The sequence below is a fragment of the Lepisosteus platostomus genome, chromosome 3 (assembly GCF_059453375.1).
Source record: "Lepisosteus platostomus isolate fLepPlt1 chromosome 3, fLepPlt1.hap1, whole genome shotgun sequence".
Taxonomy (NCBI): domain Eukaryota; kingdom Metazoa; phylum Chordata; class Actinopteri; order Semionotiformes; family Lepisosteidae; genus Lepisosteus; species Lepisosteus platostomus.
Window position 1 is genome coordinate 41,729,896 of NC_142613.1, and position 15,411 is coordinate 41,745,306.

At 34.9% G+C, this 15,411-nt stretch overlaps 1 protein-coding gene across 2 annotated transcripts in view; it reads right to left on the reverse strand.

Annotated features, from left to right (window-relative positions):
- Window positions 1-15,411, reverse strand: part of nbas (NBAS subunit of NRZ tethering complex) — a 277,731-nt gene that overhangs the window by 88,670 nt on the left and 173,650 nt on the right. For both annotated transcript variants that reach the window (XM_088625619.1, XM_088625618.1), the window contains 4 exons: window positions 13,914-14,164; window positions 10,629-10,957; window positions 4,105-4,323; window positions 1,835-2,037 (listed from right to left, as the gene is read on the reverse strand). In XM_088625619.1, coding sequence (XP_088481745.1) covers window positions 1,835-2,037; window positions 4,105-4,323; window positions 10,629-10,957; window positions 13,914-14,164 — 1,002 coding nt within the window. The remainder of the gene's footprint in view (window positions 1-1,834; window positions 2,038-4,104; window positions 4,324-10,628; window positions 10,958-13,913; window positions 14,165-15,411) is intronic.

Genomic DNA, 15,411 nt, shown 5'->3' on the forward strand with positions numbered 1-15,411 from the left:
ATTGATACATTTTAACAAGCTATGTGCAAATCACTGTGGACCATGTGTGGTTTCAAAGCAATAACAATCCATATATATATCCTCATATACTACTGTTTTTCAGATGGCTCTCTACCTGTGGTTGACTGAGAACAGGCTCTGTCTGCTTTCTCCACATTTTATCTCGCTTTAGCACACTTCTACAAAAAAAATAGATACATGCTAGCTCCTCGTGAACCTTATTTTAAATAAAACATTAAATATTTGCTACAGTTGGGATACAATTCATATATTTGAAAATGATATGGCTACTGTTTTGTATGGAATTTTTAATGAATGTTATAGAATTCTGTGCCAAAAGCAGTTCTTATTAATTAAACTTTTTTTTTCCATGAACCATTATGCTATGTTTCTTGTTTCAGCTTTGCCCGATATATTCACATTTAAAATGAAAGATCAGAATAAGCCATTTTAAAACTCTAGCAAGATAATACTCAGTCTCAAACATAACCTTTTGGGCCTGAATTAACTTATTTGTAAGATAAGATAAGATCACTTTATTAGCCCTCTACAATTTCTTGCATTAGGAATTTGTCTTTTCCCATACCCCACCTTGCTTTCCATGAGACACACAGACACACAGATAGGGAGAGAGAGGCCTGGTGTCAGAACGCACGGTCAGCCATTGTACAGCACCCCTCGAGCACTTATTTGTAGATCCCAACTTAAGCTCTTTCCAAATGAGAAACATATCATGGCACTAAAACTGTCATGAAACAGATGCAGTACTGTTCTATTCACAACATCTAACAATTAATTTAGGAATAGATAAACAGAAGTGAAAATATGGATGTGCTCCTCATACTATAAGAAAGGCAGTCTGTATTTTAAATAATGCAATGTCTGTTTTTTTAAATAAACAATGTAGAGAAACACAATGACAGGGAAATTAACATTTAAAAGGCAACAAATAACACAAGCAAATGTGTTGCAGATAATGCAATGTGATATAAGTCAGTGATTTGTTTGAGGTTGAGGCTGGCTTTTGTGGAGCCATCCTTAAGTAGTTTACTTCATCTTTAACTAATCGTTTTCATTATGTTCAAATATCTAATAATTGTACTTCTTCGGCAATGTCACCAGTTCAGTTTGGGGTACCACAGGGATCAGTGCTGGGATCAATATTGTTCTCTCTCTACATGCTGCTGCTAGGTAGGATAATACAAAAACATAATATTAACTTTCATTCATATGCTGATGACACTCAAATATACATTTCGATTACACCTAATGACAACTCGTCTATTATCACTTTAGATAATTGCATTAATGAAGTAAAGACTTGAATGTGTGAAAACTTTTTGTTACTCAACTCTGATAAAACGGAGGTTCTGTTGTTTGGAGGCAACAATAATGATAGGACTACTGTAACTTCTGCACTTAACTCAGGGGATTTAAAAATTTGCCTCAGAGATTTACCATGTAACCTAGGCGCCATATTAGACACACAGATCTGCATGGAGTACTGACATACAGAAGACATGATGGATGAATTAATACCCTCATTCATTTATTTCTTTTTTTAATTTATAATGTTAGCATGCTCAAATGGGTTGGGCAGCCAGTTAACCTTGGACCCCTAGAAGATTTTTTTTTCCTTACTAAGGAGTTTTTGGTTCCTGTCCTTCGTTGTCTTCTGGTCTTTTCTGTTTTGTATTCACAACATGTATGGTCACTTGCATTGTTAAAAGTCCTGGGGGAACCTCATTGTGAAAAGCGCTATATAAAAATAAATTTAATTGAATTGAATTTGTCCGTACATTCACAAGGAAATGCAATCTTGCTGCACACATACCTTAGAGCTGCAACTGTTCTTTGGACTGCATCCTGCACCACGGACTTGGTAGAGATATCCACGGGTCCAGCAGTAGCTTCTAGCAGCTGCTGGATATAGTTAAGTGGTTGTCCATCTGTTGACATAGTTACAGCCAACTCGTGAACCTTTTCCCTTTCAGACCTGGACAGGTCATAAAGACGGCTGTACTTCTTCAGCAGTTCCTGGACATGAATGAGAAATATAATTAATTGATTTCTTTCATTATTTGATCTTTTATTTTGAGCTACATACATAAATTCAACACAAAGTGACGGATTTTCTTCCACTTAGCCCTTCACTTAACAATAAGTCTTGGGCTTTCATGATCAAGAAACTGGTGGTTTTGAAATACCACATTATTGCAGTGCAGAACTGAAGAAAAGTAAGATCAACTGAATCACAGGTTCCATGACTGTCTTTACTTTTTTTTTTTTAAACAAGCACTCTGCAGTTGGCACTACATTGATACATATTGTACTTTGTAGCTTAAGGTCAGAATATTGGATTTTACAGCACTCAAGAAAATGATTATATTTATCAGAAGAAAGATCTATATTTCATTTATTTCTGTGTATTTTTCTCAGTATAGAGAAAAATCATACTATAATATAAGTATTGTTTTAGGACAATTTAAGTTTCAAAACTTGTACTTGAAGTATATTGTAAAATGCTTAATAAATATTAAAAATTATGCCATAGAAATAAAAAGTAGTAAAAGTGGAAAAGTGGTATTTTTTCCAAATTTTGCTGTGACAATACAAAGGTATTGTATAAATCTTTTAATATAATATGAAATACTTAGTACAATACTTACAGGTTAGGTTATTTTCTGGGAGGCACTTTTACATGTTTTATAGTGTCCTCCAAAAGCAGTGGGTCAGTGAATTCTAAGCTGGAATTTTCACTATGAACTCTAATAATAATCACTCCCCATTTAAAAAAAAAGATAAATATGTCTTCTATTTTAAAGAAATTCAGTACAATCCTACAAAGTTAACTAAAAATGTTGAACCTCTATTTTTAAAGACGAGAAAAAATATTTGGATATGACACTTGTTCAGGATCAATTCAATAATGTGTTTAGTAATGTGTGATTAGGCACTCATAAAAGAGCTGGGAAGCATCCCATCAACTTGTTTCACTTTAAGTTCAGTATTTGTAGTTGAATGTCAAAATGAACCCCAAAGGCAATTCTGTTGAACAGGACCAAGACATTTCAAAGCTTAAAGAAAAATAAAAAAAAATGATACATAACACAACAAAAGTGGTTTGTGTGCTGGTTAAAACGTTTTATGGCCTAAATTTGTGTGCTCATATATTACAGGAATGGTTTGTTTGTATCCATTGTGAATATTTGGAACCTTTTAAATTGTCAAATGATACTGTAGATATTTTTAACAATTACTTGTTTCATACTTTTTTTCATGGAAAATGAGTGGCATATATTCACAGAACAATGATTCAGCATGCACTTTTTCATAATTGAAAAGGAAAATTATACTGAGCATGTTTGGGAGTCAAATGCCAGTCAGTGTCCACTTTACATTCTTTACAGAAAAATGTTGCCCACCAGTGCAGAAAATACATACTTATGTTGAGCTTAAACAATTTGAACCATTGAACACAAGAACTTGGAATTAATGGGTTAAATAAATAATGTTTTTGTTTTAATGATAGCTTTAAATAATACATGAATATCCATGTCATTAAGCCTCAAATTACATTTGGTCTTCCTGAAATGTTTGAAGTAGGTAAAGTAGTTACTTTGAAGTAACACCAATTCAGCAAATGAGAAAATAAAATAAAAAAAAATATTACTGTTTTTCTAGTAATGTGAATAAGTCTGTTGTCACTTGATTATAGCAATGAGCATATTTTTTTAATTGCCTGTATATTTAGAAAAGTTGTGCTTGTGCTAGAGGTCATGAGGTCACATGCTGTGATACATTTTGTCCTGTCAGAATTACCAAGTTTGTTTTGCCAATAGTTTATCAAAAACACTTTCAAAAACATAATGAATTATCCAGGCACCTGACCAATAAAGGTATTATATTAAAAGGTTTATTCCAATCCTTGTGAATTAAGTAGGATGATGGCTTAAGTTGATTTTAAATTAAGGTTCCCAACTGTAACAAAGCCTACAGTATACGTTCATACAGCATGTTGCTGAAACACAAGAACCTGCGGCCCGATAACCCACACACAAGCAGAACACACAACATCTAAGAAGAAGCATCATTTCTCATTACCTGGTTACTGTTCTTCAGGGAGAGAATGAAACTGTGACTGAGTGTTTCCAGATGAGCTAGAGATTGCTGGAGGTGATTCAGTGCCTCATCAAAGCCAACTGGGGAATTCTCAGCAAGGTGGCTGCTCTCATCCGCATGTTTTTTCTTTAGTTTCTCACTTATTTGTTTGACTGCTTTCAAGGCTCTCTTAGTTACTTCCACCCTGGCTGCAACAGTCAGCTAAATAAAAATGAAAAAGGAATAGATCAAATTAGGTGAGCAATAAACTGCACCAAATTTCATATATTGTTTAAAGTAAAAACAGAGTGGGTTCACAAATGTTTCACAAGTGGGAAAAGAAAACAATTTTAGCACTGCATTTTATTTAGCAGAGAAATGTATATGTATACAAAACTGCACTGTGCTCCTGACATTAGTATTGTCATCATGTAAAAATGTGTGCAGCATAACAAAGTCTCAAACTATACTCCACTCTACGATAGCAGAATTTATTGAACAACCATTAATACATTTGCAAGCAGTAATAAAGATCTAAAATAAAATATTGCATGATGAAAGGGAACATGCTTGTGTTTAAACTGTGTGGACATTTGTAAATATGCAGACATACTGATAAGTACTGTTGCTTAATATTATAATTTATTTGATCTTGATTAGAGTTCGATTAAAACATCTTAACTCTGTTTTCTGGTAAATATGATTAACGCACTAACACAGTGGTCTGTAATAAGATCACTGTTTTTTCTATTTACAGTACATCAATGATCTATATTCTGGTATGGTTACTAAACTAGTCAAGATTGCAATACAGACAAGATTTAAGACTGGGCAAACACCTGGCAAAATGGTAGAGCAAGCAAATAGTAAAAACAATTGTCACCAGTTAAACAGTTAAGAAAATAGAGAATATGGAGCAAGATATTAAAATTATTACAGTAGATATTTATAACCCACTTGTCAAAAATACCAGAGTGGTTTGTATAATCTTGAGGCACCTTTATTCTCTGACAGCTCTGAATCAGAAGCAAACTAGGATAAACAAATATTTATTAACAATTACAAACTACAGTAAACCACATAAGCCATACAAGTTATACTATTTACAAATAAGGTGTCTCAGAAGCCTATGTTCTGACTTTTCCCCCCAACATAAAACAAACTTCTAACCCAGTACTCAGAAATCATACCTTACAGGGGTATATGAGAGTTCAACTATATCCTAAACAAAACAGAATATAACCAAAACTAAATCTCCCTTCCTGTAAATCTGGATACTCTGAAGTGAACGGGGATCTATTTTCCTGTTCTAAAAATACATCACTAACCTGGAGAGAACATCTTTAGCCTGGGGATTCCTCAGAAAGGAAATTGGTTTCCTTAAACAATAGGACTGCAAGCTCTCTTAAGTTTCAAATACAGTACTTAGAATCTGGTCTCTAAAGTTGATCAGAACGCGTTATTTTTGCCTGGCAAGATCTTCTCTTTTCCCTTTTGCTTCTTCCTTTCTTTCTCTCTCTCCTCTTCTTTCCCTGTCCTCCCTTCTTGTTTACCTACATATATTATATCCTGTTTTTCTGGACTGATGATGACTCTTAACGATTTACCAAGGAATTAATTAACTAGTGTAAACCAGTAGGTTCCCTTTGATCATTTTCTCCGATACAACCTACAGCTCAGTAAATACCTTGTTCTGCCCATTACTTTGAGGCCCTGAGAATTGCAAATGTTGACTTTCAATAGTACTTACACTAATACAAAACTGTAAGCACTTGGCTATACTGGGTTACTTAAAAAGACTTACAGTAGGTGTTTTAATCTTAATAATCTCTTTAAAGATATTATTACATTTGAAATATGACCAACTTAGAAGGTTAACCTAAAGAAAATGTTTCTGAAAAGTGAAGAAAAGGCTTTTGTTTGTTTTTTTGTTTGCTTTAAATACATTTTTTTAGTACCTTACAGCTGCCCATGTGTTTATTTTCCTAGGAACCACCTACTAAAAGATTGCTCCCAAATTGGGTGTGTTACAATTTCTTTTGTTGTATTTTGATGCATTTATTTGGTAGAGGAAAAAGGGCTGTGTCTAATTTACACTCTGGTGAGTACTCCAGAGCAACTTTTGTTCCACTTTTACTGCAGTCTTTATAGCTCTGCACCACAATCACATAATTTTCTTACTACACAGTTTGTTTAGCTCAGTTGCAACAACCAAAACAGGTTCATTTATTACAAATGCACTGTAGTCCCATTTCAACATGATAAAACAACTTCATCTATATTGATTTTCTGTACATCACATTAAGGTTTGTAACCCGCCAGGACTATGACTGACACTGTACTCAAACAATCAATTGCTGTTATAGACAGTAGTGTCATTGGTCCCCCGTTAAGGTGGGTTCTCATAGTGCATTTTGATTAGAGCTTGTGGGGCTGATTTGAAGGAAGCATCGATTACACAATGAAGCGAATGGTTTAGAGGTAAGATTTTGCAGCTGCAATCCAGAGGCAATGATAGATCAAGTTAAAGTGACTTCTTCATTTCAGCACTTAGTATTGATTTTGGCTTTAGATATAGGGTTATCTGTGTCTCAAGTGATTGCTGTTTATTGTAATAATCTCAATGTAAAAAAGGCCATCGGGACATACTGGCTGGTAGGATGCTAAATTTAGCTTGCTTTGCAAAAGAGAAACATTCTCAATGGTCCTGTAATTCAAAATACAGAAATACAGTAAATATACAACAAATATTTATTACTGTAACACTCTATTTTTTAAGGAAAGAAGTGTTCCAGACTTTATGTATTTAATGGCAAATAAATAATAATTTTGATTTTTTTGTTTTGATGTTAATAGATTATCCACTGAGATGGAGTTTCAAACAAAAAATGATCCTACTACACATCTGATAAAGAATCCTGTGACAGTATCAGTTTATACTTGAGTATGCCTCTTTTCATCCAATGTCATGCAAACAAAGGGGGAAGGCAGTTGGTATGCATATTAGCAAAAACAGTTGAAACTGAAATTAATGCAAATTGTGTAACGGCCCTGTGATGTTTTTGCATGCGCCTTTCATTTACAAAGATCGAGTACATGAGAAGTTCACACCTAGTAAACCAAGATATGCTGTTCAAAGCACTGGGTTACATTAGTAATAATAAACCTGTGATGTGTTATGCTTGGTCATTTAAATTTTTATTTTATGAAACCTTCTCAAATTGTCTTTTAAAAGATAATTAAAAGATAATAATCTCTACTAGTTTAATGCATTTTTGGATTAAACAAGAAATATATACTTAATATGGAAGAATAAAATGAAAACTCCCTCTCAACTATTTACTTTTTACATCTGAAGTATTTGTACAAAAATGGGTTTGGATTTTTACATCTTGCATCATTCATATCAGCAAATGGAACTGACAGTATCCCTTTCTGGCTACTTTTTTCAGCCACACACCTGATTCTCTGGAATCCAAACATGCACTTCCACTTCATGGGTAAAACACACACACATAGAAATTTTCCCAAAGACTATAAAACAGTAACATTGCATTTTTAGAGACAATAAAGAAATTGTAAAGTCATGAAATTAATGTTTGTTATGCTGAGCAATTATTGTCAATAATACTTTATCAATTAAATTTGCAGTTGCATGTCATTTCTCCAGTATACTGCTGAGAGGTTCTTGATTTATCAGCATACTTTTACAGTATGTTCAATATTAGATTAAACACTTTGTTATAAAAAATGGTTTCATGTAATAAGGAGTCTTATAATTGCAGTTTTATTTCTAAACTAAAAAAACTGTCATTCTAAAACATTTAAAATACCTATTTTGTAATACAATTCCTAAAAGACCATATATTATTTTCTTAATCCTAAGAAAAATTGTAGCAGAAAATATTTAACAGGCAAGCGGTGACGATTCAGTGGTAGACAAAGTCAACTATGCCTTGTAAAACACACTAATTACAGAAGTAGGATTAATCAATTTTATATTCACACACAATGGGGACAAGTAACAGAATGTTCAATAGGTGAGTCAATTTAACAATGAGAAGCTCAAATGCATTTATATTTTCATATCCTACATGTTGCCATATCGGCATTTCTATTTTGTAGAAATAGGTCCAGTAAGAATCATCCTTCGTAGTAGGCAACCTAATCTTGTATTTGGAACAGGTAAAGGTTTATTCCATGCTGAAAGTAAAAGAAAACGGACACAAGGTTTCTGCTGTGTAGCCTTCAGGTGTGAAGAAGGATGAAGGCCTGATATTGAAACCATAAATGAAACTAAATACCTTGGGACTATTATCGATTGTAAATTGACTTGGACCACCAATATGGAGGCAAGGTATTTCAAGATGCAACAAAGGTTGTGTTTTTCTAAGGAAGAAGTTTTAATGTAGAAAGCACAATGTTGTTACTTTTTATTCAGTTTTATTCGGAGCATTCTAACATTTTGTATTTAAAGCTAGGGAGGTGCTTTGCCCTTGAAAAACAAAAATCAGTTGAACAAAGCGATCAGAATTGGTAATAAGATTACTGGTGCATCGTTAGACTCAGTAACAATAACATGTCTAACGGAGCGACATAATACTAATCTTGTACATTTCTGCCTTTATACCTAAAAGCATTCAATAGTTTAAATATGAAAAAAAAGTTTGTTGGTAGAGATCTTTGTTATTTTATTATTGTTGTGTTCTTGTCTGTTTTTTTATTTTATTTTATGGAACTGGAAAAGTTCTGATTGAGTGATGTTGTTAAATACTGTTTCTGTATGGACTGTTGTTGTATTATTATAGTATATGTTATATGTTTATGGGCTTTTGATGTGCAAGAATTCCCTTAGGGGCAATAAAGGTTAATTCAATCAATTGAAGCTTTGCTGCAGTGATTAATTTGTAAGTCACTAAGTGCTGGAGCAAATGTGAATGGGAGGAGTGGATATAGAGGTGCAACAGAGGTACCAAAGTGAAGTGCATAACATCTATGTAATGCACTTTCAATGCATTTTTAAGACAACACTGTTGATAACATTCTATAAAGATAACTTTTATAACATGGTTTAATTAGTTATTTCAACTACCATGATCATATGTTATTACACCTAATCCATTTTTGAAAAAAAATCCTTTCTGATGGATGTGTCGTTGGGTCCATTAAGTTTCAGAATCTGACTTTGTGATCTCCTACTACTGGATATGAAACAGGATTCAATGCAATGAGCATGTTTCAGAAGTGACATCACCATCTTAAAGCCTAGACAGTGTGGAATTTTGCATCTGCACAAGACCCAGTGCAGCAGATTTTGCTGTTGTCTAAGAATTATTGTTGTGTGACCCAGAGCCCACCAATGACCCTGATCACATCCCATGAGGGGAATAGCGAGCGGCATTTGTTAAATATACACCCCATGCACGCCTATAATGACAAAAATCATTTTCTTTTCTCATGCTTTCTGATATTTTTCATAAACCATTTTTTTAAAACATATGAGCAGGTGTGTAACAGTATGAAGGCACTGTTTTATTCAGACTAGTAATCTAATTTAGCAACAATCAGATTTATGAGCACAATGTATTATCTCAAAACGTTTTCTGAGTAATCTGTTGCTGGATGATTGATTTTGCAATATTGGAATGCAAATCCACATCACAACTATCCCATTCAAATCTGAACAAATTTTATACCCCAAACCAGTTGGTGTATGGTATTTAGCCTCTTTGTAAGCTGTGCAGAAAACACTGGCTGTAGTAGATGTTTAGTCATATTGATCTTGGCTGATGTTCTAAAAGTGTCCCTTTTAGTTTTTTTTCCCAAAACACAGCTCAATGCATCTTGGATTGAGCATGTTCCGCACCCTTTTTCCTGAGAGCCCTCCAGAGTTTTTGGAGTAGAGGATTCTGTTCTGGCCCAACATTTTCTCTTGACACAGGGAATCTAACTTCCAACACAAGCCCATATTTGTTTTCTCCATAATTAGCCATGGGTGTTTGGTTTTATTCAGTTCATATGGTTCAACAGTCCAAACTACCATTCTGGTAGTCCTACTAAAAAAGCTGTTGATTACATTCATCTACACAATTAAACAAACTTAAAATAAATAAATAAAAATATTTTAAAACTTTGCTGCATGTTTGCCATTCCTCTCGTGCTGTATTGTAGTCAGTGCTCCAATCTATACTGGCAGCACATACCTGTATAGCACAACACAATCCCCTTGCTCCCAGGCCTGTTGCATTTTTTATGCTTCAAGTCTATTTTAACATATTTTGGAATTGCCGACAAGCATGTTCAATTCTTTACGTCACAAGGAAGAGTATAGAAATACTGCAAATATGTCCATTTTGCCACTCAACACAGTTCAGAAAACACAATGGCTAAGTGGGGGAGGCAACGAGCTGCTCAAGAAGAAACCACTCTCCTCATAAAATGCAACCCTGAAGGGTAAAAACTTCTCTTTGTCACCAACTCTGTATTAAAGTGATAATTAGCAAGAAAAAGAACTATAAACAACTTACTAGATTTGCTGCTTCCGTAGAAAATGTTATGTCATCAATGAAAATAAGAATGTCAGCTGGAAGTAATCTATCAAAGTATTTAGCACAAGTATCGTACGCATGTAAGTATTCTGGGTCCGAATGGGGCTGCTTTTTTAGGACTTGAGGGTCTCCTTTCCAGAAGAGTTTACGAAGCCATACTGCATGCACACTGCTGGATGACGGCACATTTCCTTCTCTCTGAGGTAATCGGTGAGCCAGCTTAGAAATGGATAAAACATTTTGACTGGTCAGTACAGGCTCCAGAGCTTCCAAAGGGTCTTCATCATTTAGCTTTCTGTAGTTCAATCCTGGAAAAGGGAGAGACAACAGTATTAAACAGTAGTCTAAATAAAAGTATTATTACATTGTCAACGTAACTCAAGAAACATTCCAGACATAAGAAACCCTGATTTAACTTGTCACACTGAATATACTGGATTAGTGCCTGATATTTTAGACAGAGTACCATCCATTATGTCGGAATATAGGTACTCAAGAGCTGATGTCATGTGCCACCTGTTATTTATGTAACAGAAATTACCTGGAGTTCTTTTTTAAAGAAATCACAATAGATGGCTATTTTTTAAACAAGTTGTGCATTACAACAAGAGAAAGTGGGGAAAAAACAGAAGAGAACCTCATCTGTATATACTGTACATTTGTAAGGTTCTTACAATGTCAAACACATTTGTGCTGACAGACAGCAAATGGCATGTTTATCACCATGTCAGTGACAGACACTTGAGGCAAAACATTATACACAGAATACTTTAGCTCTTGCAAATGACAGGCACATGGGATATCACCTCACAGTGAAAGGTTTGGCCTGTGAGTTGTGGCATTGTCAGCAATACTTTAAGGTTTGTCATTTATGCTTATCAGGCATCAGTGGTTGTATGTAAGCCTGCATCAGAATCCACAATTTGCTCCATCTCGAAAAGCTTTACAAATAATCTTGGACCCACTAGATCAACAAATATATGATTCTTTCAAAACAAAGCTTTTGAAGACTTTTCTGAACAATGGTGAAATGAAAAGGTGTTCTAATTTTGTTCCCAAAACAGTTCAAAATGACAAATGAGATCAAAATGAATCAAAAGTGTTTGTTTTTCTCAGAAATAAAATGACTTTACTAGAAAACATCAATGTATAACTCTGTGTCACAACATGCTCTATTAAAATGAGCAGCCCCATATCATAAAGGGATGGTAAAAGTCCTTCAGAAAATGCAGCACAAAACAAAACGTTAGCAGAGGTACTAGGCAACAACTAGAACCTGTTGTGTGGCTCGTGTTAAGTGAAGAACATTCCAACATATTTTAAGTAATGTACAAAAATACTAGAAGGGCTGACTGCCTATAATTTTGGATAACATGGCTGCAAGGCGAGACTTCAGTTGGGGCACATTTGAAAGGAGCTTCAGTGATCAAAACAGGTCGGTGAAGATTTGCAATATGGTCATATGTATCATACTTCACCATGTTCTAAATAAATGGATGAGTGCAGATGTGGCACCAAACTAAAGAACCTTAAAGCCCTGGGAGGGGTGTCTTCCAAGACGACAATGATCCTATCCATTGAAACACATGCAGATATGCAATAGTTCAATGAGTACGATGAGCATCACATTTTGTTAGACATACATCATATCCTTCTCATTCATCATGATTTGAACGTAATCAAGATTTTATGGAATGTCTGGGAAAGATGCCCAAAACAGCATTTTCCACCTTTATCTACCAGACATGAACTTTCTGACGTTTTCATGGAAAAATGGTGCTGCAACACTCCTACAGAATTCCAGCACATATAAGCTGTACTGTTAATATGTGGTGTCCTAATGACATACTGTATTAAGTAGCTTCTCTTTGGTGTTTCCATTTTGAGTGACATTGTAAATCAGATGTAAACAAAAAGCTGATATTTACTTTGTAGACCCAGATGTAATACTGCATGTGGTTGGACATTTTCTTTTGGTGGTACTTATTTTATTATGGCAGTTCATAATATAATAAAAATCATTTTCAATACACACAAGTGGTTCTGGAAACTACTAAAGTGATTATTCTAATTGAGATCTGATGATTATACTGTTATATCCACAACATCATCAAATACTTCAGTGGTATATCAGCTCCTGGAAATTACAAATGGTAATATTAGTTTCATAACATGTACTAGAAAACAAAGAACTGATACTTAAGCAGAAACTGTAATGGCAGCCGATGGCTCAAAAGATGAATTGAGTTGGAACAGGTACGTAAAGTGCATCAGGTGACCAATGCAAATGGGCAAAACCAAGCCGGTTCCAAGCCGGAGAGACACAGTGGAGGTACAAGGGAATTTCCGAAGGCCAAGGTTCAGTGAAGCAACTAGGGTACTGTACATAACTTAGTAGAACATGAGGGAGATTTAAAGCCTGAGATGACATGAAGCAGGGTTGAGAGTCCAAAGCAAAACGCAGACAAAATATGAGAACATAGCAGTGGCTAAGAGATAAATTCTATGATGGAGCACTGTTTGCCCAGTACTAAGTCTTCTTCACCTAGAGTCAAGGGATGATGTGATACTGAAATGTGAGCTTCCTAATTGTGTTTCCATGGAAATCTGCCTGACTGACAGGTGGACGGGGTGTGACCAGCTGCCACAGTTGACCTACTATGTGGATTTACATGTAAATAACATGTATAAGCTACAATAAGGATCTGAATTGCAACACACATCCATCACACACATTTACAGCACGGATTTAGAAAAATAAACACAAAATACAAATGCAAAGCAACAAGTGTTAACCCAACAAGATTAATAATTATGAAAGATACACTGGCAATGAAAAAACTTTTAAAAATTAAATAAACAATGTGTAAACAATGTAGAAAAGAAGTGTAATTCTGTCATCAACAAAGTAAAACAGACTGAATGGTTCTTGTAAGATAAGATCACTTTATTAGCCATATACGATTTCTTTCATTAGGAATTTGTCTTTTTGCATACCCCAGCTTGCTCTCCATGAGACACACATGCACACAAACAGGGAGAGAGAAGCTTGGGGTCAGAGTGCAGGGTCAGCCATTTATACGGCACCCCTGGAGCAGCTGGGTTTAAGGGCCTTGCTCAGGGGCCCAAAGAAGGAGGATTCCTCTGCTGGCCACAGGATTTGAACTGGCAACTTTCCAGCCACAGGCACAGATACTTAGCCACGGTGCCACCGCTCTGCCAATGCATCAATCTCAAACCTGACTCGTTAAAGAAAACACTTACCAGCTGCCACAGCCTTTAGCTTCTTGAGTAGTTTTATATGAACATCTGGTTTAATAGTTGTTTTCACAAAATCCGAACATCCACAGCTTTCAAGCAGGGAGAAATAGTACAGGAAGCGGAGGAGATCTGTGCCTTCAATGCTGGGATATACATATTTGGTCATGTGTTCATAAAAGGCTTCTGGATTGGTTTTTAATGTATCCAAGAGACCCAGAGTCTCTGTTCTGCTTTCAATCTCCTTTGTAGAAAGGCTTTAACAGAAAAAGCACACATAAACAAAATCAATATTAGAAAACAGGCTTTAAGTTTCTAAACAAATCAAATTTTCTTTTTAAAATTCATAATAACCAATAAATTAGCTATCCAAGTATTATTTATAAAATAAAATAATTTGAATAGGGGGATAAACTTCCTATTTTCAATGACTGTTGTGACACAGTGAAATGAATCTTTCCCTGTTCACCACTAGAGGGCCCCTCACACCACCAAGGCACCTCTCTAAAATATTACTCTCTCCATGATTGTCGCGTGAGAATGTCTCTCATCAGCACCACCTGACCTTCTAATTAAGAGCCCTGTATTAAATTCTCACATGACTTCATTTGTCCCAGGACCACGTCATCGGCTGCATAGCTAAGGCACACTCTTTTCGTCTCTAAAAACCTTAGAATTTCTTAGAATTATTCTATTTTTTTCTCTTGAGCATTACCACTCGCCTTATCTCACCTTAGTTAAGTATCCTTAATTTTGAGCAACTACACACCGGCTCTCAAGTTTTTGACTCTGAAGCCTGTGAAAAGGCAGTCCAAAAGGACTATACACTGTTACAGAGTATTAAAAAGTAAAGACAACTAATTTTCCTTTTAAATCCTGTTCCAAAAGGTCTGTAAGTAAAACCTGAAATAAGTATAAACTCATTTTAGTCAAGAATGCGGTTGTTGAAGAGTAACAGAAGTAAGTCACTTAAAGTTTGGTAGGACTTCTAAAGAAGTGGTGAAGCTGCTTACTTCTAGAGAAAAGGCAGGTGTGAGGTGTTGTAACTTTTGTTTGTCTCAATTAGTCTTGAGACAAATTTTCACTTTAAAGTTAGACTACAACTTTAAAAGAGACTTAAGAAAAGTGGGGAAAAATAAATATTACAATCCTCAGAGCCAAAACTTATAAACACACCCACAACAGTATGTAATACTAGTTTAGCATCTTTCAGTAAATCACAGGGTGCATATATGGATTTTATGGTGCTATTTTTATTCAGTTCCATTTACATACATTTTTGTTAACTCTGGCTTTATAACTTCAGATTTGACTACATCTGCACTTTTGCCTAATTGAATGTCTTTTCAGACAAGATAAACAACATTCCTGAAAGTGATAAATATTCAGACTCTCCATATCTTTTTCATTTTAATCGAAGAGAATGTTTTATAGAGTGTTATCAATAAATTAGAAATAGTTCATTTAAAATCTGTCATGAACACATGCCACTAAATGCATATAG